This window comes from Leptonychotes weddellii, chromosome 3 (assembly GCF_054177405.1).
Source record: "Leptonychotes weddellii isolate Sample4059 chromosome 3, ASM5417740v2, whole genome shotgun sequence".
NCBI classification, from domain to species: domain Eukaryota; kingdom Metazoa; phylum Chordata; class Mammalia; order Carnivora; family Phocidae; genus Leptonychotes; species Leptonychotes weddellii.
This window is the reverse complement of record NC_138371.1, coordinates 110,827,334-110,849,278: the sequence shown is the minus strand read 5'-3', so window position 1 is coordinate 110,849,278 and position 21,945 is coordinate 110,827,334. Positions and strand designations below refer to the sequence as shown.

Genomic DNA, 21,945 nt, shown 5'->3' with positions numbered 1-21,945 from the left:
GAGATGAAATAATGTATTTTATTCATTGCCTATATAATTAAATACTACTGTCCTTAATTTCATGGTATTTCAAAGATATTACATAAAACCTTTCAAAACCCTGTCTGCATCATATTACTTTATCAAGTAGTCTTTAAACAATTAATGTTATTATCATATCCATTCACTCAAACGTTCATTATCCACTCTACACTATTTAGTAAATACCTACCCCCCATTTAGCAAACACCCATGTATATGTAAGGCCCATATAATTCTTTACTTCAAAGAATATATAATAAGGCAGAGGAAATAAGAGGAGTATAAAAATACCTATATTCACACCAGGAAGTATATATTAAATACCAGTTTCATCCATATTCTCCCATGAGCAGATAAGAAAAACAAAACAGAACTTACTGATTCCCTCTCATTCATTTGCCTGGATTTATACTCAGGTTTTTCTGCTTGAAATTTTTATATTGCCTTCACACTTGAATAGTTTAGTTTGGTATACCATTCTAGGTTGCAATACCCACCCGCACCCCACCACACCCCCTTTAGCACTTAGAAGATATAATTTCACTGACTCCAGGTTTCCATTGTTGCTTTTGAAAAGTTAGCGCTCTTTTCTTTGAAGATATTATAGTATTTCTCTCTGTTGCCTTTAACATTCTTCAGTTTTACTACTTTGTCTCTAGGTGTGGACTTATTTTTATCTATTTTGAAATAGTTATTATCTTCCATAAATTTTGGAAATTTCTTAACCATTATAGCCTGAATATTGACTCTCTTTTTTTCTTTCTGGAATTCATAATAGACCTATCATGGACCATCTCTTTCTATTCTCTGCATTTCTTATCTTTGCTTACTTATTCTGTCTCTGTAAGCTGCATTCTGGACAATTTCTTCAGCTCTGTCTTCTGGTTTCTTGGTTCTTTTTTTATCTTGTGTTTAATCTGCTCTTTCCCTATTAGTCCATTGAGCTTTTAATTTCAATGACTATTTTTTATTTATTTTATTATTTTTTTTAAACATTTTTTTAAAAGATTTTATTTATTTATTTGACAGAGAGAGAGCGAGAGCAGGAACACAAGCAGGGGGAGTGGGAGAAAGAGAAGCAGGCACCCCACTGAGCAGGGAGCCTGATGCAGGAATTGATCCCAGGACCCTGGGATCATGACCCGAGCCAAAGGCAGACACTCAACAACTGAGCTACCCAGGCGCCCCATCAATGATTATTTTTTAATGCTAGAAGTTTGTTTTGATTCTTTTTCATATGTGTCTCTTCATTTTTAATGTCTTTTCTATGCTTTTAAATAGTTATTTTATAGTAAATAATAGATTATCAGGTGCTTTAGATAATAACATTAATTCTGCTATATGTTGTAGCATTTGACTCTCTCTCATGGTAGATTGTATTTTTTTTTTGTATCTTGAAGTTTTAGATATAACCTCAGTGCAAATTCTATGAGGCTTGGTAAAAGAATATATGCTGTACTTTTTTTTCTTGAAAAGTGCCTATGGAGAACTGGTGAATAAATAAACAGATTTTAGTATATCCATATAATGAGATACTGCTCAGCAATAAAGAGCATGTAATTATTGATACATGCAACAACATGGTTGAATCTCAGAGGCATTATTCTAAATGAAAGAAGCCAAACACCAGAATACATACTGAGTGATTCTATTTATATCACATTCTAGGACAGACAAAACTATGATATGTGAACACAAGAATGCATCACGGGGGTAGAGATTGACTGCAAAGTGGCAGGAAGGAATTTTCTCGGTGATGGGAATGTTTTCTATGTCCACGGTGGTGGTGGATATGCAACTGTATACATTTTTCAAAAGAAATCAAATCATACGATTTAAATTAGTGAATTCCATTGTATAAAAGTTATATCTCAATAAAACTGATTTTAAAAAAGCAGGTAAGGGGCACCTGGATGACATAGTCGGTTAAGCATCTGACTCTTGGTTTCAGCTCAGGTCATGATTTCAGCTTTGTGAGATCTAGCCTTCTGTTGGGTACTGCACTCAGCATGGTGTCTGCTTGAGATTCTCCCTCTCCCTCTGCCCCTCCCACTCATGCACATGCTCTCTCTCTCTCAAATAAATAAATAAATCTTTAAAAAAATTTAAAAAGCAGGCAAAACTCATCAATGGTAACAGAAGTCAGAATAGTAATTGTCCTTGAGTAGAAGTACTATCTGGGAGGGGACATGAAGGATCCTTCTGGAGTGCTGGAAATATGCTGTATTGTGATATGGGTGTTACCTGGATGCACCAGTGTTAAAATTCATTGAGCTGTACATTTAAGACTTGTGTACTCTTATATAAGTTATATACTTCAATAAGAAAATACAAAAGGAAAAAATACTCTAGAGAAAGATTAGAATATAAAGTTGAGAAAATCTTGAAGGAAGTAGAGCCAGAGGACAAAGAGATAGAAAATAAGAGAGAAAAGGTAAGAAAATCATAGGACCAACCTAGGAAGTCCAACATCTGAATAAAAGGTACTCCAGAAAGAGAGAACAGAAAAAATGAAAAGAAATCATCAATGAAATAATTCAGACATTTTCCTAAAATTAAAGACATTAATTTCTAGATTGAAAGAGTCCCAAATAGACCCATTTCAAATACATCATCAATAATTTTTGAAAGCTTATGTCAAAGAGAAGATCCCACAAACTTTCAGAAAGGGAAAAAAACAGGTGATATATAAAGGATCAGGAATTTGAATGATATCAGTCTTCCCAACTTAATTGAAACCTAGAAGGCAATAGAGCAGTGCCTTCAAAATTCTGAAGGAAAATTATTTGCAAACTAGGATTCAGTAGCCAATCAAACTATCACTAAAGTGTGAAGGTAGAATAAATAGTCTCAAAAACTCTACCTCCCATATATGGAAAATGTGTTCCATAAAAGTAAGGGAGCAACCAAGAAAGAGAAAGACATAGAAAAAAAAATCAACATAGAAGAGGCAAAGGGACTCCCCAGGGTGAAAGTTGATACCAAATTGAAGATCCTTGGAAAGTAGATAGAGTGTCTTCCTTCAGAGCAAAGGTTAGGCTTGCTTACAGCCTTGGAAGAAAGCGATAGTATCTTCCTTTGGAACAAAGGGATAGGTTCAGTATGATAGATTGGGTTCCCTAAACTGCAGATTCCTCTCCTGTAATGCAACCTACTGTATATGCAGATGTCAGCTGGCCCATTATGTGTTGCCTTATGGGAACTGGTGCTTGGGGAACTGGTGCCCCCTCCTTCTCCATACCTTGGGTTGTCTTCTGAAAGTTTTATAGTTTTAACTTATGTTTTGGTCAATAATTCATTTTGAGATGATTTTTGTATATGATGTGAGGTAAGAGTTGAGGTTTAGGTTCTTTTTGCATATAGATATCTGGTTGTTTCAGCACCCTTTTTTGGAAAAAAAAATTGTCTTTGTTGACTTGCTTTGACAACTTTGTGAGAAATTAATTGGCCGTATATGTATGGATCTATTTCTGGACTGTCTAATTTGTTCCATTGGTCTGTGAGCCTGTCTGTATGCCAATCCTACACTGTCTTGATTGCTGCAACTTTATAGTAAATCTTGGCAATCAGTGTAAGTTATCTTACTTTACTCTTTTGCTAAACTGTTTTGGCTATTCAGTGCCCTTTGTATGTCCATATAAATTGTGAAATTAGCTTGTCATTTTGTACAAGAAAGGCTGCTGGAGTTTTATTTGGGATTGTATTGACTTTATAGATCACTTTCAAGAAAACTGACATCTTACCCATATTGAATGTGTCAGTTTATAAACGTGTGCACACACACATGTATATCCATTAATTTAGATCATCTTTAACTTCCCTTAGCAGTTTTTGGTAGTTTTCAATACTTAGATCTTGCATGTATTTTGTTAAATTTATCCCTGAGTATTTAATATTTTTTGGTGATTTCATTGTTTTGATTTTTGTTTTCAGTTACTTATTATTAGTATGTAGAAATGCAGTTGATTTTTTTTGCAATTGATATTTTATATTGACTTTGTGTCCTACAACATAATAACTTTTGAGTTACAAAATGAATTTTGAGTTACAAAACTCACTTAATATTTCTCGTAGCTATTGTAGATTCCCTAGGATTTTCTCCATTAACAATCATGTTGTATATGAATAAAAGCAACTTCTTTTCCAATCCGTATGCCTTTTTTTTTTTTCTTTATTTCAGTAGTTAGAACTTCTAGTTCTAATGTTCAATAGAAGGATGAGAGCAAATATACTAGCCTTGTTCTTTCTTGATATTGGGGGAGATCATTCACTCTTTCACAGTAAATATGAATTTAGCTGTAGGTATTTCATAGATGCTCTTTGCTGGGTTGAGGAAATTTTCTTCTTAGTTTGCTAAGAGTTCTTATGAATGGTGTTGACTTTTTGTCAAGGCTTTTTATGTATCTATTGAGATGATCATATATTTCATTTCTAGTCTTTTAAAATTCTCTTGATTGTTTTTTTAATGTAAACCACCTTGAAAAAAAAATAAACCACCTTGAATTTTTGGTATAAACCCCTCTTTGGTCATAATGCATTATCCTTTTTATATATTACTGCATTTGACTACCTAACATTTAAAGATTTTTTTATCTATGTTCCTGAGTGATATTGGTATGTAAATTTCTTTTATATAATGTCTGGTTTTGGTATCCAGATAATGCTTTAAAATATAAGTTGGACTTTTTTCTGCCTCTTCGTTTTTTTTCTGAGAGTTTGTTTAGAATTGGTTTTATTTTTTCCTTAAATGCTTTGGGAGAATTCACTAGTGAAGCCCTTTCGATCTGGAGGGTTTGTTTGTTTTTTGAAAAGATTTTAAATTACAGGTTGCATATCGTTGATTGATATAGGACTATTCAGATTAATCACTCTATTTCTTCTTGAGTAAGCTTTGGTATTTTGTGACCTTTATAGAATTTGCCCATTTCATTAAGCCCTCTTAGTTTGTAATGCTAACCCCTCCTTTATTTCTGATTTTGTTAATTTGTGTTTTCTCTTTCCCTTTCCTGGTCAGAATTACTAGAAGTATATTCATTTTAATGATATTTCTAAAGAACCAGCTTGGCTACATTGAAATTTTCTGTTCTTCTGTTTCTACTTTATTAATTTCTCTTCTTAAATTTATTATGTTCTACTTCTTTTGGGTTTAATTTGCTTGTATTTTTCCAGATTCTTTTTTTTTTAATTTTTGAAAAAAAGATTTAATTTATTCATTTGAGAGAGAGAGAGAGCAAGAGAGAGCACACAAGCAAGAGGGGAGGGGAGAGGCAGAGGGAGAGGGAGAAGCAGGCTCCCCACTGAGCAGGGAGTCTGATGTGGGCCAATTCCAGGACCTGGAGATCATGACCTGAGTGGAAGGCAGATGCTCAACCATCTGAGCCACCTAGGTGCCCCTTCCCAGATTCTTAAGATAGAAGCTGAAAGCAGGAGTCAGCAAATAACAATCTGGGGACCAAATGTAGCCAGCCACTTTTTTTGAATGGCATATGAACTGAGAATGGTTTTTGCATTCTTTTAATGGTTAAAAAAGTCAAAAGAAGAATACTATTTTGTGACATGTGGACCTTAAGTGAAACTCAGTTATCAGTGTCCGTAAATAAAGGTTTATTGGAACACAGCCACACTCATTTGTTTATATATTATTTATGGCTACTTTTGTGAGTTTGAGTAGTTAGGACAGAGATTTTGTGACATTCTCAATGTTTTGCACTGCTGCTTGGTGCACTATAATCACTTTTGTAAGTAACTTGCATATCACTATACTGTGACATTTTACTTTATCATCAGCACATACCCATCATGTTGAAGCAAGAAAAGATGAGAAAAATCGACTTGACATATTATACTTCTAAAGTACCTTAGATAATGGATTATCAAATTAGATGACAGAGCACTGATTATTATGCAGTGATACCATAGCTGTGCTAAAGAAATACAGTATACACTGATATTACCAGACTAATCACTCATCACAGTATTCCCAACTCACAGGAAAATAATCGTCAGAAGAATTAGAACATTTAAAAAGGAATATCTTATCATAGCAGAATTTCTTCACAAAATTAACAATGAAAATCAGACTGCACCGAGGTTAAGTTTCTGTCTCATTTGTTAGCCAAGTAAGGAAGTTGTTTACTGATGGTGCCTTAACTAAATCGTGTTTGATTGTAGTAGCCAAAGAAATGTGTCTGTAGAAAATAAACTTGTTTAAAGCTATTAGCCTTTTGGCGAGAACAGTTGCTGGAAGAGTTGAGAACATTAATAATCAATTAAAAAACAAAGCAAATGATTTTGGGTGGTTTTCCTTGGCTTTTGTGGGTTGACAGAGGTTACCAGTACAGTTCAATTGTTGTTATTCAAGAAGTCAATTCTAAGTTTGAAGTTTTTGAAGAATTAGTTTGAAAAACTGTTCATGGAATAACTACAAACAAAAATATTTACAAAAAGTTCAGAAAACACTAATTGTGTATGACCGGAGGTGGAATCTGCTAAGATGTATTACAACTGATGGTGACAAAAATACATGTAGAGCAGAAAAAAGCTTAGATGAACAAATTTACAAAACTGAAATTGTAAAGTGGTTAAAAATCTATAGTTTTTTATTTTATGTATCAGCAGGTATTTTGCAGAGAATATTTGAATATACCACGCAATATAGAACTAGTAGCGTCTCAAGACTCAAGAATGTTGCTCTTGTGTATTTAGTCTTTGTCAGCTCCATGAATTTTTGTCAGAAATAGATGCTGAATATCCTAACTTGCCCTACCACACTGCAGTTCAGTGGCTTAGTAGTGGTAAAGTTATAATTTAGTTTTTTGAGCTTAGGGCTGAATTGAGGTTTTTCTGAACGAGAGGAACTGCTCTCAACCACTGTTATTGAACACTGAATGGCTTTGGAAATCAGTTTTTGCTGCAGACTTGATAATGTTTCTTAATGTACTCAACCTAAAATTACAAGCAAAACAGTGGTTATATGCAAAACTAAAAGTTATTTTGATGCCAACTAGTGTTGTTTAAATCACGAGTAATATTAAGCTGTTTTATGTAGCTTTCCATGCCTTCAGAAGTGAAGGTAAAGAAGTGATGTCACTCGATTTGCAGTAAATACAGTTTTTGAGCTCCATTTCAGCATCCTTCTGAGACTTTGATGCAAATGCAAAGGAAATTACCATATTACAAAATCCATTTAACTTGCACCTTAACCTTTAATTGGAAGTGATTAATCTGCAACGTAAGGACATGCTGAAAGACAAATATTAAGAGAAGAATAAAGTCTGTAGATATCTTCCAAACAATGAACATGCTGAATTGAAATCTTATGTATGTGACGGCACCTCTCTGGGTAAAAAGACATTTTCAAACATGAAATACATAAAATCTTATTAAAAAGCAGCATTACCATATGAATGCAATTGATTTTTTAAAAAAGATTTTATTTATGAGATAGAGCGAGAGCACACGAATGGGGCGATGGTCAGAGGGAGAGGGAGAAGCAGACTTCCCACTTGAGCAGGGAGCCCTGGGATCATGACCTGAGCCGAAGGCAGATGCTTAATTGACTGAGCCACCCAGGCACCCCTGCAATTGATTTTGATGATAGGGAACACAAATTTTGAATCTCAACTAAGTGAAATATTCTCCCCCCACCGCCCCAAAGAGCTTCATTCTTACCAGGAGATGGGTTTTACAAAAAGTTGTACTCAACAGTTACTACTATAATGTTTTGAATTTTATCAATAAAAATTAGGGAAATTTTTGTCTCATTATTTAAGTATTTATATAATATCCTCAGTTTTGCCTGTTGGCCCTTAAAGCCTAAAATATTTACTGTCTGACCCTTCCTAGAAACAGTTTGCTGGGGTGCCTGCGTGGCTCAGTCACTTAAGCATCTGCCTTCGGATCAGGATGATCCCGGGGTGCTGGGATCAAGTCCTGCATCAGGCTCCCCAAGCCTGCTTCTCCCTCTCCCTCTGCCTGCTGCTCCCCCAGCTTGTGCTCTCTCTCTCTCTCTCTGTCACATAAAATCTTAAAAAAAAAAAAGAGTTTGCTGACTCCTGCTTTACATCAAGACATTTTTATCCTGCATATTAATTCTCCTAATATTAATTCTCCTAATATGCAGGATAAAAATGTCTACCTGCACATATTAGGAGAATTAATGCTTTTGTGTCACAGTGACTTTAAAAGAAAATAATATATGAAACAGCTTTGTTTCTCCTGGATTTATTAATTACAGCTCATTTACTGTAATAAGAATTTATTGCTTGGTGTTACTGTTCTGATTTGAACAAGAGGTTTTCCGTGGTTTCCATGTGGGTGAATCTACTGAACACTGAAGTTTCTAACTGTGCAAAAGTAGTGTACTCTTTGCTGTGGTGTGATTCTCAAAAAAAATAGATGCTGCCTTCAAGGAACTTATGCTGGGCGAGGGGACAGATAATATGTCAAAACACATAAAGGAAACAGCTTTATTTTCAAGAATGTACTGGAGTTCTTGAAATGCCTAGAACTAGATGTGCTTAATTTTGAGGAAGAGTTTTTGAACCCCTTAAGAATAGAGAAGAGGTAGAGAGAAAGGACCAAGCAACACCAAAATTTGATTCCCTCAGAAAGGCATGGAGAAATATTTTTTTAATTTAAATTCAATTCAGTTAATTAACATAGTGTATAGTTTCAGAGGTAGAGTTCAGTAATTCATCAGTTGTATATAACACCCAGTGCTCATTACATCATGTGCCTCTTATGGTTTGTCTTCCTTTCTGATTTCATCTTGTTTTATTTTTCCCTCTCTTCCTCTATGCTCTGTTTTGTTTCTTAAATTCCACATATGAGTGAACTCATATAAGAGTCAATAAGACAATTGATTGACTTACATTGCTTAGCATAATACCCTCTAATTCCATCCACATCATTGCAAATGGCAAGATTTCAATTTTTTTTTGATGGCTGAGTAATATTCCATTGTGTATATATACCACATCATCTTTATCCATTCATCTGTCGATGGACTCTGGGCCCCTTCCATAGTTTGGCTATTGTGGACATTGCTGCTATAAACATTGGGGTGCAGGTGCCCCTTCGGATCACTACATTTGTATCTTTGGGGTATATATCTAGTAGTGCAATTGCTGGGTCATAGGGTAGCTCTATTTTCAACTTTTTGAGGAACCTCCATACTGTTTTTCAGAGTGGCTGCACCAGCTAGCATTCCCACGAACAATGTGAGAGGGTTCCCCTGTCTTTGCATCCTTGCTAACATTTGTTGTTTCCTGACTTGTTAATTTTAGCCATTCTGACTGGTGTGAGGTGGTATCTCATTGTGGTTTTGATTTGTATTTCCCTGATGCTGGGTGATGTTGAGCATTTTTTCATGAGTCTGTTGGCCATTTGTATGTCTTCTTTGGAGAAGTGTCTGTTCATGTCTTCTGCCCATTTCTTGACTGGATTAGGCATGGAGAAATATTTTGATTTTCTCTACTGAGTGGATTCATTGGTTTATTCTGGGAAATAGAGTAGGGCAATTTGGACTCTTCCTGGATGTTATTCTACTGTATCTCTGAACTTCCTACTCTTTGTAGTCTTGGATGGAAAATATCTTTGCATAGAAGCCTTGGATGATTCTTGGATGAGTTTGGGAAGCCAGGAAGAAAAACCAGAATTACTGGGTTGGACAGATTTGGTGGAAACCAGAGGTTCAGAAGATAACTCTTCCTAGCATCTGTAGAAGGGAAAAGATCAATGATAGTTATTTGCACAGACAGAAAACTATAGAATGACAAAATAATAGAAGATTACAAGTTGAGGAGCAAAAAGGGCTCAGGTAGTTTAATTCACGGGGTTTTGCTTAGATTTAAGTTGTATGGGACAATTAAATATGTATAAATGATGCACGGACAACTATAGGCTGTTTCTTTAAAGTGTATTCCTTAAGTACGACTTCTGGTGTTGGGGGCCAGAATGTTTTAAAACTAATTTCTGCAGTTTTTTCAGTGGAAAAATATGTGATATTCATATACTTATTTCTACATTGTCAAGAATAAATTGAATACAATCAAGTTCATCTTTATTGTTATTACAGCTTATGGTAATTATAAATGAGCAAGGAAATTAGTGTCCAATTTATGTACCTTTAACATAAGCCATAGTTCAGACCTGTGTAATTTCTCTCTGTGTTATCTCTTTAGGTGTCCTTTTATGATGTCCTTTGTACTTCCAAAATTAGAAACTTTGTTCAGTATTATAAGATGCATTCAGATAACCTCAAAGAAAAAGAGAACCATTTTGACTTTGAAAGTAGTTTTAAGCAGATATTTTAGAGAAAAGAAAAAATGTTCTAAAGTTGGTGCCGAAAACTTAATAAGAAGACATTATGTATTCTGTGTAGGTCTCTGAAGGAAGATGAATTTGGCTGAGATTTGTGACAATGCAAAGAAAGGAAGAGAATATGCACTTCTTGGAAACTATGACTCATCAATGGTATATTACCAGGGGGTGATACAGCAGATTCAGAGACATTGCCAGTCAGTCAGAGACCCGGCTGTCAAAGGCAAATGGCAACAGGTAAGACAGATTCAAGTATTCAGTGAGTGAGGGCAGTAGTTTATTATACTTGAGAGATCAGAGTTAGAAAATTAGTTGGAGGTTTTGTAAATAGTTCTTATTTGTCCAAATACTGAAATATATTTAAAATGTACTCTGAATAATTTTGTCTTGTCCAGTTAATATTTTATGTATTTTTCATAGCTTTCATGAGACATATTTTGAAGATATTTAATTCCAATTGAATCTACTTTGAATTTTTTAAATTTTCATGATCAGTCACCTAGTTGTGTGTGATCACAAATTTTTGATATAAGGTATTTCTACTTGCCCTTTCCCCTTTCATTTTTACGTGTAGTTTTGACCATTTCATAAAACTTTTCCTTTAAGAAAGTTTCCTCTTCTTTTGAAAGATTCCCTACAAATACAAAGGAGTCAATAATCTAATAAAACTAATATATTTGCTGTGTCTCTTGACTGTACAACTTGATTATATAATAGTACAGTTAATAAAAACTTGAATTAGAATTTCCCCACTTACTCTTAAAACTTAAAATCCTTTTAAGATTAAAAGTACAAAGTCAAGCATTTCTTTGAAGTTTCCATTTAATGTACTAATGCCTTTCAAGTGTTTCTTTTAATTTTTCCATGTCAGAAATTGATGTTTCACTAAGTTTTCAGGGTAGATTTGGCTTATTTTCCAACTTAAGCATTACAAAATTATGTTGAGTGAGAACAATATCCTTGCTTTAACCCAAGTTGAAGTTTTAGTTGTGTTTTTTCTGTCCTGCATACTAGCCATAGGCGAGAGTGGTTTATTAGCTTGGAAATATTTTTGACAATTTAATTGTGTTAAATAGTGACCATTTCTATTCAGATATTTCTACTATGATTATTTCCATTAGGTTCTGTAATTTCATTTCTCCAAGTATATAATTGCATATATTAGCAGTTAAATTTTACCTAGATTTTTCTTTTCTCTGCTTTATAGTAAAGGATGCTTTCTGGTAAAAACAAATTAGAATTGTTAAAATGAATTTATAAATGTAATTTTCAATCTATTATCTGTTTGCCTTTGAAAATTAGTTTGGTCTCAAAGTTTGAAAACACAAGGATTTCCACATAGTAGGTATTCAGTGAAGTTTCTTAAATATGGGAAAAATCTTGCCTTTGAACTCATAATGAACTTTATCCAACACTTGAAAGAATTTAAACAAGTCCAGAAGAATTCAGATTTTAGATGAAGGAGAATTTAAATAAAAATTGGAAATGGGTAATGCTTAGTATTCTAGCACTTCAGATTTTCAGATGCTCATGACAGGCATTTCATACTTAGTGATACTAGGAGTAGGAAATGCTGATGAAAATTTTGGCTGATAATTTTCTGAAAGCTATTTACAAATATATTAAAAGGATTTAGCATAACATTTTAGATTTCTGGGAATGGTTAACTTGTTCCTGACTTAGTTCCTTGTTTCAAATTATATTAATGGTCATCCCATTCATTAGTAGAAATAAGAGTTTCATTTGGAAAAATATATAACTACTTCCCTTACAACAAAGTATGTAATGTATTTTTTCAATCCAGTTCCTGCCCTCCTATCTATATTACTTTAAATAGTTCTTTGTTTTTTTAATATGTTTTAATGATTCATTTTGCATACTTGGAGTGACATTGAGAAAACGTGCGTTCTTTTTTTTTTCTTTTAAAGACTTATTCTAGAGAGAGAGAAAACACAAGTGGGAGGGGCAGAGGGAGAGAGAATCTCAAGCCGACTCCCCACTGAACACAGAGCCTGACATGGGGCTCAGGCTCATGACCCTGAGATCAGGACCTGAGTGGAACCAGGAGTGGGACACTCAACCAATGGCACCACCCAGGTGCCCCGAGAAAACTTGCGTTCTATAGCAATTTATTACTTGCCATTCATATAAACTTTAAACAGTTTCCAGCATAAGGTTATTTTCTTTTAAGGTTCGGCAGGAATTATTGGAAGAATATGAACAAGTTAAAAGTATTGTCAGCACTTTGGAAAGTTTTAAAATTGACAAGCCCCCAGATTTCCCTGTGTCTTGTCAAGATGAACCATTTAGAGATCCTGCTGTTTGGCCGCCCCCTGTACCTGCAGAACACAGGTAAATGGGATTTTATATTCTCTTCAGGTACTTTTATAGTTAATTTTGATACTCAGAGTGAAGAGAATGAAGCTTTATTTAAATGAAGAATGAAAAAATATTTTGTGGGGTGTGCAAATTTAATACTTGTTTACAATTGTCACACCGATAGGTTTACAGAGTTCATTTTTGATACAGAATAGAAGTAAATCATTTGTCGTGTATCTTTTAGAATGTTTTACTACTATAAATCATAACAGTAGAAATCTGCTAGTCCTAAAATTTATCAGTTATGTGAGGTCTTTTAGATTTTCTATCAGCATCAAAACTTGGATGGCTTTTTTTGCTTTAAAACTTTTTGCTTTAAAAGATTCTAACAACTTTAGATGAAATGGTGGACAAATTGGATTCATCTGGTCGGGCCTACAGCCAGTTTCCAGAGTCATAGTGTAGAATGAACCTTATTACTCCTTAAAAGTTAAAGGTTAGATTGCCTAGTGTGGCCTATCAGGCTCTAAGTTTCTCTCCCTGATGTGCAGCCTATGCATCATCTACATTAAACCTGTCTCTTGCTCTTCTTTCCTTTCTGTTTTTGCTCAGTCTGTTCTTTCTTCAGGGGATTCCCATGATCCCCATCTGAGCAACTCATATTCATTGTTCCAGTCTCAGCTCAACTGTGTTTTTTCTCTCTGCAGCCTTTCTCAGTTTGCTCAAACACAAGTTTGTTCATAGCAGTTACTATGTTGCATTTCTTTGTCTCTTCACAAAATTAGAAGCTTTGCTAGGGCAAGGGCCATGTTTTTATTTGCTCAAAACAAATAACAAATAAACTTTTATTGCTAACACAGTGTTTGGCACATAGTAGGCATTCAACCAACATTGAATGAATAATTCCATTAATTTCACAGTGAGAAAACTGAGGCCTGAGAGACCCTGACCTGTAAGTTAGTCTAGGTCAGGATCCGAGTTTAGGGCTTTCTGGCTTTCAGTCTCCTTGATTGTGAAGTGGTATTGTGGCCAGAGTGTTGCATCATAGAAAATAAATTTCCCTTTGGTCAGTAGCTATGATCATGTGTTTAACTTGTTGATCTCTTGAAGTTTTCTAAAAGCATTTAAAGAACTGTGAAAAGTGGTTAATTTATTCCTTCAGGGTTTTTTCCACTGAGTTACAGATAATTTTATGATTCCCATTATAAAAACACTACGTGATGATTCCTTTCTAAGGTCTACAACAGCACAGCCCTTGTCACAGATGTAACCACTTTCAGGTGTTTTACATTAAGGTTACCATTATCTTCTCGAAATGCAACGTTTCAGGAGTCATAGGGTTGTTACCATGGAAGTTCCAAAGTAAATACCGAGAAAAAGAACTAATGGCATTTTGATTTATCAGAACTTGAAAATTTTGTGTATATATGTGTGATAAAATACCTTAGTTTTTTTTCTGAAAGTCATTAATTCAGAAGTATATTTCTAGTTTACAGCTTAAAGCTGACAATAACTTTATTTAGATACAGTTGACATATAACATTATGTAAGTTAAGGTGTATATTTGTATTGATTGAATATATATATATGTATGTATGGCAATTTGATTACCATGGTAGCATTAGCTAACACCTCCATCATGTCATGTAATTATCATTTTTTTTTTTTTTCTGGTGGGAACAGTTAAGATCTAGTCTCCTAGCCCTTTGAAAGTTATAATATAGTCTTGTTATATATTATCTCTATGCTGTATATTAGATTTCCAGGACTTACTTATCTACTAATTGCAACTTTGTACCCTTAAACATCTTCCCAATTCTCCTGAGCCCCTGGTACTTAATTCTCTGTTGTTACAATTTTGATTTTTTTAGATTCTACATATAAGAGAGATCCTATAGTATTTGTCATTCTCTGACTTATCTCACTTAGCATAATGCCCTCAAGGTCCATCCATGTTTTTGAAGATGGCAGCATTTCTTTCTTTTCCATGACTGAATAATATTCCATTACATATACATATATATGTATCTTCATTCATCTGTTGATAGACACTGTATGTTATGTTTCACCTCTTTATTTATCTGTTGATAGACATTTACATTGTTTTCATATTTTGGCTATTGTGCATAATGTGCAGTGAGCATGGGAGTGCATGTATCTCTTCCATATCATGTTTTCATTTCCTTTGGATATAAACCCAGCAGTGGAATTGATGGATCATTTGATAGTTCTATTTTAATTTTTTTTTTAAGATCATTTATTTATTTATTTGACAGAGAGGGGGAGTGGGAGAAGGAGAGGGAGAAGCAGGCTTCCTGCTGAGCAGGGAGCCTGATGCGGGGCTTGATCCCAGGATCCTGGAATCATGACCTGAGCCAAAGGCAGATGCTTAATGACTGAGCCACCCAAGCACCCCTATTTTTAATTTTTTGATGAACCTCCATACTGTTTTCCATAGTGGCTGAACCAATTTACATTCCCACTAACAGTGAACAAGTGTTCTCTTTTTTCCACATTCTTGCCAACACTTTCCTCTTGTCTTCTTGATTATAGCCATTCCAACAGGTGTGAGATGATGTCTCATAGTGGTTTTGATTTGAGTTTTCTTGATAATTAATAATGTTGTACCTGTGGGCCATTTCGGATGTCTCCTTTGGAAAAATATCTGTTTGGTTCCTCTGCCCATTTTTTAATTGGATTTTGTTGTTGTTGTTGTTGAGTTGTAGGCGTTCTTTATATATTTTAGATATTAACCCCCTTATCCGATACATGTTTTGCAAATATTTTTTCCCATTCAGAAGGTTGCCTTTTCATTTTTTGATTGTTTCTTTTGCTGTGCAGAAGCTTTTTATTTTGATGTAGACTCACTTGATTTTTGCTTTTGTTGCTTGTGCTTTTGATGTCATATCCATAATGTCATTGCCAAGACCAATGTCAAGGAGTTTCTTTCCATGTTTTTCTTCTAGGAGTTTTATGATATCAAGTCTTACGTTTAAGTCTTTTAAATTCAGTTCAAGTTCATTTTTGTGACTGGTGTAAGATAGGGGTCCAATTTTATTTTTCTGCTTATAGTTATCCAATTTTCTCAACACTTTGTTGAAGAGACTATTCTTTCCCCATCGAGTATTCTTGGCTCTCTTGTCAAATATTAGTTGACCATAAATACAAGGGTTTATTTCTGCATTCTCTGTTCTGTTCCATTGGTTTCCATGTGTGTATTTATGTTAGTACTATATTGTTTTAATTACTAAAGCTTTGTAGTATAGTTTGAAATCAGGAAGTGTGATGCCTCTGGCTTTGTTCTTATGATTGTTTTGGCTATTTGGGGTCTTCTGGGGTTCCATACAAATTTTAGAGGTTTTTTTTTTTTTTTTTTCTATTTCTGTGAAGAATGCCATTGGAATTTTGATAGGGATTGTTGTGTTGAATGTGTAGATGGCTTTGGGTAGTATAGACATTTTATCAATATTAATCTTCCAATCCATGAACATGGGATATCTTTCCATTTGTTTGTGTATTCTTCAATTTCTCTCTTTAAAGTTTTGTAGTTTTCAATGTACAGATCTTTCACTTCTTTGGTTAATGGTATTCCTAAGTATTTTATTGTTTTTGGTGCTATTGTGAATGGGATTGTTGTCTTTCTTTTCAGATGTTTCCTTGTTAGTGTATAGAAACACAACTGCCTTCTGTATGTTGATTTTATATCCTGCAACTTTACTGAATTTGTTTTAGTTTTAAGAGAATTTTGGTTGAGTCTCTAGGGCTTTTTCTATATCATCTGCAAATAATGACAACTTTTGCTTCTTAATTTCTGATTTGGATGCCTTTTATTTTTTTGTCTTGCCTAATTTTGCTAACTAGGACTTCCAGCAGTATGTTGAGTAGGAATGATGAGAGTGTGCAGCCTTGTCTTATTCCTGATACTAGAGCAGAAGCTTTCCATTTTCACTTTTAAGTATGATGTTAGTTGTGAGCTTAATTGTTTGTGGCCTTTATTATGTTGAGGTATGGTCCTTGTGGAGGTTTTTTTTTTTTTTTAATCACAAAAGTCTGTTGTATTTTGTCAAATCCTTTTTTTTTTGCATCTATTGAGATGTTCATATGATTTTTATTTTTTATTGTTAATGTGTTGATTTCTGTATGTTGAACCACCCTGATGTCCCAGGGATAAATCCCATTTGGTCTTGGTGTATAATCCTTTTAATGTATTGTTGAATTCATATTCAATGGGAATATTTTGCTAATACTTTATTAAGAACTTTTGTATTCCTGGGGCACCTGGGTGGCTCAGTGAGGCTCCCTGCTCAGCAGGGAGTCTGCTTCTCCGTCTCTCTCTCTGCCTGTCATGCCCCTCCTCCCCCACTCATCTGCTCTCTCTCTCAAATAAACAAGTAAAATCTTAAAAAAAAAAGAATTTTTGTATTCCTTAGGGATATCAGTCTATAGTTTTCTTATAGTATTCTTATTTAGCTTTGATATCAAGGTAATGCTGGCCTTGTAAAATGAGTTTAGAAGTGTCTTCTCTTTTTGATTTTTTTGAAAGAGTTGGGAAGGATTTGTGTTAACTCTTCTTTAAATGTTTGGTAGAATTTGCCAGTGAAGTCATTTAGTCCTGGGAATAATTTACAATATAGGAAATAATTGCTAGAGTACCATGATGTATTTCAAAAAGCAGTGGCCACAGATACTAATTCTAATATTTGTGGCTCAAACTGAATAAAAAAGTGTGGCTGGCATTTGCCCATTGATGAACACTTACCTGAAAACTTCTCCTTATTAGAGAAACGTTATGCCATTATTTCCTTTTATTTGTCCTCCCTTAGCTGCTCATAACACAGATCTTATTTATTTTTATGCTTGTGTTTTAATCCTGACTCTTAATGAAGGCGACAGATGAATGGACCAGAATGTATTTCTATGAACCTCCTTTCTCCATACTAAATTAAAAGAAATTTTCCCTGTATGTAGACATTGTATGTAGTATTTTTTTTCTATACTATATACAATGGATATAGTATCCACTGTATGGATCAGAATAAAAAGCAAATCCAAGACTGTATATTGTTTGGGGGGGGGGATGAAGATTCCCATTCCCACTGGTATCATCAGCAACCATGGAAAAACACCTGAAAACTTCACAAGGTTCTACTAATGAAGGAATTCTGTATAAAACCTTGAGTATTCATGGGCTGATAAAATAAGTAAGTACTAAGATTGTAAGTTTAGTGTTGAAAGTTTTGGGAGGTTAGAGTTGTAGGATATATTTTTTCTTTTACAATTTTGTTTCTTCTACAGATCACATAAAATGTAATGAAATTTTCACCTAGAGATAGTGATTAGTGGACGTATTCCTTAGATATTCTTAGTTCAATGGGAAGACTCTTAAGTCCATGAGATCCAAGTTTGAATTCTATTCTTGCCACTTACTTGCTTCTGGACCTTGAGCGAGTTATTTAATCTCTCCAAATGTTAGTTTCATTAAGTAAAATGGGAATCTCTACCTCATGGAAATAACTAAAAGAGTTTAATGTGTAAGACAGTAACTGACATGTAATGAATAATTAAAATGAATGGTCAGCTCTGGAATAAAGTACTACCATTTTTTTCAGATAAGTAATAAGAGAATAACAATTAAAAAATGATAACTTTCCTCCCTGCTCATTCTGCATAAATCCTTTGTTTTCTGAAACATTTTGAATAACTCTGGCAGAGAAGATAATGGTTTTTTAAATGTCCAGGTCTTGTGAAGTTGGTGATCATTTTCGGGGAGGGATGACAACTAATTATTGGTCACTTACTATATGTTTTATAAGCATTATCTTATTTAAACCTCCAAGGATCCCATGAAATAGCTACTATTATTGTTTGCCCGTATTACTACTGCTAACTTATTATTATGAACTCCATTTGCAGCTGAGGAAATTGAAGCTTATAGAGTTTGTTATTTTCCCAAAGTCATCTGAACAAGTAAGTAGCAGAACTAGGATTTGAACCCAGATCTTCTCAACTTATTTATGTCCACTTTACTGCATTACTGTCCTACACATATTCAGGGATATCTATGGGTTTTAATGTACATCCGTATATCCTATACATACATAGATCTATTATCTACTTGATTAAATTTTTATTAGAGGTTGTAAGAGAATAAAGGTGAAAATACTTAATGAAATAAGTATTGATATTTTAAATATAGTTAAATTTTTTTTCTTTTGATGAAATTTCTTTTGCTGAAATTACAGTGTGAATCAGTAGGAAAATAATAATTTACTTTGTTTTGTATAAAATGTTTCTGGGATGCATCTGATGTATTCAGCATTAGCTACTAATTTGGTAACCCTGCTTGTGGGTCTGTCCTTTTCACTTAATGGACTTTTAACACAAAACTTCTCTATCCCTGTTTCTGCACACCAAGGTAATTTGTAGACTGTGGTCTCCAGCATGGTTTGCCACATTGTTTCAAGGTATACCTTATATGTCATGCCTCTGCTGAGTTTAATCAGTATCCTGTTTTAAATCACCAGCAGCTGCTTGGATAAATCAAAACAATCTTTGAAAATGAATTAGATTCACTGTCTTAAATGTGAGGAAATTGAGCTACAAATGTCTTGTGACAGGAGATAGTGGCAATATTAGAACTAAACTCCAGAAAGAGGGAGCCTCCAGATCATTCTTAGTGTCCTAAGTTAAAGGGTATTTTGTATTAATTAAATTACTTATAATATTTTCCATGTAAGTTTATTAAGTGCATTCTCTTTATTTTTAAAATTTTATTAATTTATTTGAGAGAGAGAGAGAACGAACAGTGGGCAGGGGCAGAGGGAGAGGAAGAAGCAGACTCCCCGCTGAGCAGGAAGCCCCATGTGGTATTTGATCCCAAGACCCTGGGATCATGACCTTGGCTGAGGCAGATGCTTAACTGACTGAGCCACCCAGGTGCCCAAGTGAATTCTCTTTAAAGAGACCCTTTCAAAATGGTCTCTTCTGGTGACATCCGAAGCACTGAAACAGATTTTGTGCATTGGAGCAATATTTGATATAGCATATGTTTAATAAACTATTCTTTATTCAACTTAAAAAATAAATGTGTTAAGTCTTTTTAAGTTACAGCTTTTGGGACAGATGGCAGTGAGAATAGGATCCACAAGCCTGATATTAATCATTTGGCTTATTCTGTAGAGGTAAAATAGAACTCTAACAAGCCCTCCATTTTTTTATCTGGAACCAAGGAAAATGGCATAATGTGTTTCTCTGTACATAGAAACAGTAAGATTGTTTTTTATTCAATTTATGCTATTCTGTAGGATTTCAGCAAAGAGGAAATTCTTATTGATTTGGTATTAAAATTGTTGCTTTGTTTCTTTGGGTACCAAAATAGATTAAGTTACTGCTAGTATTTTAAGTCCCAATTTGCAGTGGAAAGAGATCAAGCAAGGCCAATGTCAAGTACTGATAGAGAGTAGACTAACATCTCATCCTTATAGACATTTCATCCAGGCTCTTGCTGTTATTTTCCTGGGATTAAGAGTCAGGAGAGCAAGTTTTCTGTGTGTGTTTTTGTTTTTAACAGTTCCACTACTAATTGAGTAGTCCTCCAAGTTAAGTTCCCTTCTCCTTGCCTCATTGTTCCCCCTGTAAAATGTATATTATAATGAGATTGTTTTGTAAAATTGTTTTGAAGTCTTAGGAAGAAAAACACTGTATCATTGATATATCCAGCATATATTTTATGAACATTCATCATATGCTAAGCATGATCTTTGGCCTTGTGGAAAGTGTAAAGGTAATAGAGACCCCCACAGACCTTGGCCTCCAGAAACCAGTAAGAGAAAATAATGCAGGCATCCTGGAAAGCTTGAGCTAGGGTGCTGGCACCTATTATATGCCAAGTACGGTGTCATAGATCCCAGTACTATGCTGGGGATATGGTGGGATTCAGAAACAGACACAGTCCTTGCCCTCTGAAGCATATGGTCTTGTAAAATGAGTGTGAGAGCCATTAGGGAGGTAGAAGGATAGGATTTGGTGATTAACGAAATACAGAGAACTGAGAGAAAAATTGGAGCAGGTGATTAGATTTCTAGATCAAGCTGTTTAATAGGATCTGGAAATGAGAATCAGAACTTCAGAAAGATTAGGGTTAGTGTTAGTTATTTAGGAATCATCAGCAAGTAAGGAATTTTAAGAAGGAAATTTTAATGTCATTCTTTATATGGTGGAATAGGTTATTTGTCTAATATGATTGGCAGGTTGAGATTATACTCATTTTTAAAAAAACATTCTAGAGTCCTAGTCTCTTCTAAAATTCTGTCTCTGGAGGATGGAGTGGCTTTATTTTTAGATTGTGGGTAGAATGCAGCTAACAGTGTTGATTAACCACAGTAACTGACATCTGTTGAGTTCCTAATTGTGAATCAGGTACTGTGCTAACAAACTTTTTACATGCTTTATTTCTTAATTCTCACAACCACCCTCTAAAATAGATACTATTACTATCATCTCTATTTTTTTTAGAAGAAATTAAGGTTTCATGATTCTGTTAAGCAACTTTATCTAATTCTGCATGTAGGTAAAGTAAGATAAAGATTTGAAAATTGTATTGGATTTAGCAACATGGAGCTCATTGGTGACTGTGATGAATAGTTTTCATGGAATGGTACTGAAAAATGGAGTGGGTTCAGAGAATGGGAAGAGAGGAATTGAAAACAATGAGTATATATAATACTTTGAGTCTTGCTGACAAGGGGAGCAGAGAAATTGAGTGGTAGGTGGGGAAGACAGTCAAGATTTGTTGTTTTATTTTATTTATTTATTTAAAGATTTTATTTATTTATTTATTTGACAGAGAGAGAGAGATAGCGAGAGCAGGAACACAAGCAGGGGGAGTGGGAGAGGGAGAAGCAGGCTTCCCACAGACCAGGGAACCCGATGTGGGGCTCGATCCCAGGACCCTGGGATTATGACCTGAGCCAAAGGCAGATGCTTAACGACTGAGCCACCCAGGCGCCCAAGATTTGTTGTTTTAGAGAAGAGAGGACTGGCAGGCTGTTTGTAGGCTGGTGAGCATGCTGCAAGTGCAGCTGATTGAGAGTAACTGGAGGGAAGGCCGGTAGTTAATAGAGTATGGATGTAGAGAAGTGGGTAGATACAGAGGTGGGCATTTATGGAAGTTCTCTTCTGGTTATTTCAATGAGGGAAGAAAGCAAGCAAGATCATTTGAGAGTGAGGACAGAGGGAACAGATGTTTTCCCAGGGTCTAAATTCTGATCAAAAGTATCCTAA

General features: G+C 34.6%; 1 protein-coding gene across 8 annotated transcripts in view; it reads left to right on the top strand.

Annotated features, from left to right (window-relative positions):
- Positions 1–21,945, top strand: part of KATNAL1 (katanin catalytic subunit A1 like 1) — a 113,400-nt gene that overhangs the window by 7,586 nt on the left and 83,869 nt on the right. For all 8 annotated transcript variants that reach the window (XM_081814792.1, XM_031036052.2, XM_006727981.3 and 5 more), the window contains exons 2-3: positions 10,406–10,581; positions 12,536–12,696. In XM_081814792.1, the coding sequence (XP_081670918.1) occupies positions 10,420–10,581; positions 12,536–12,696 (323 nt within the window). In that variant the 5' untranslated portion in view covers positions 10,406–10,419. The remainder of the gene's footprint in view (positions 1–10,405; positions 10,582–12,535; positions 12,697–21,945) is intronic.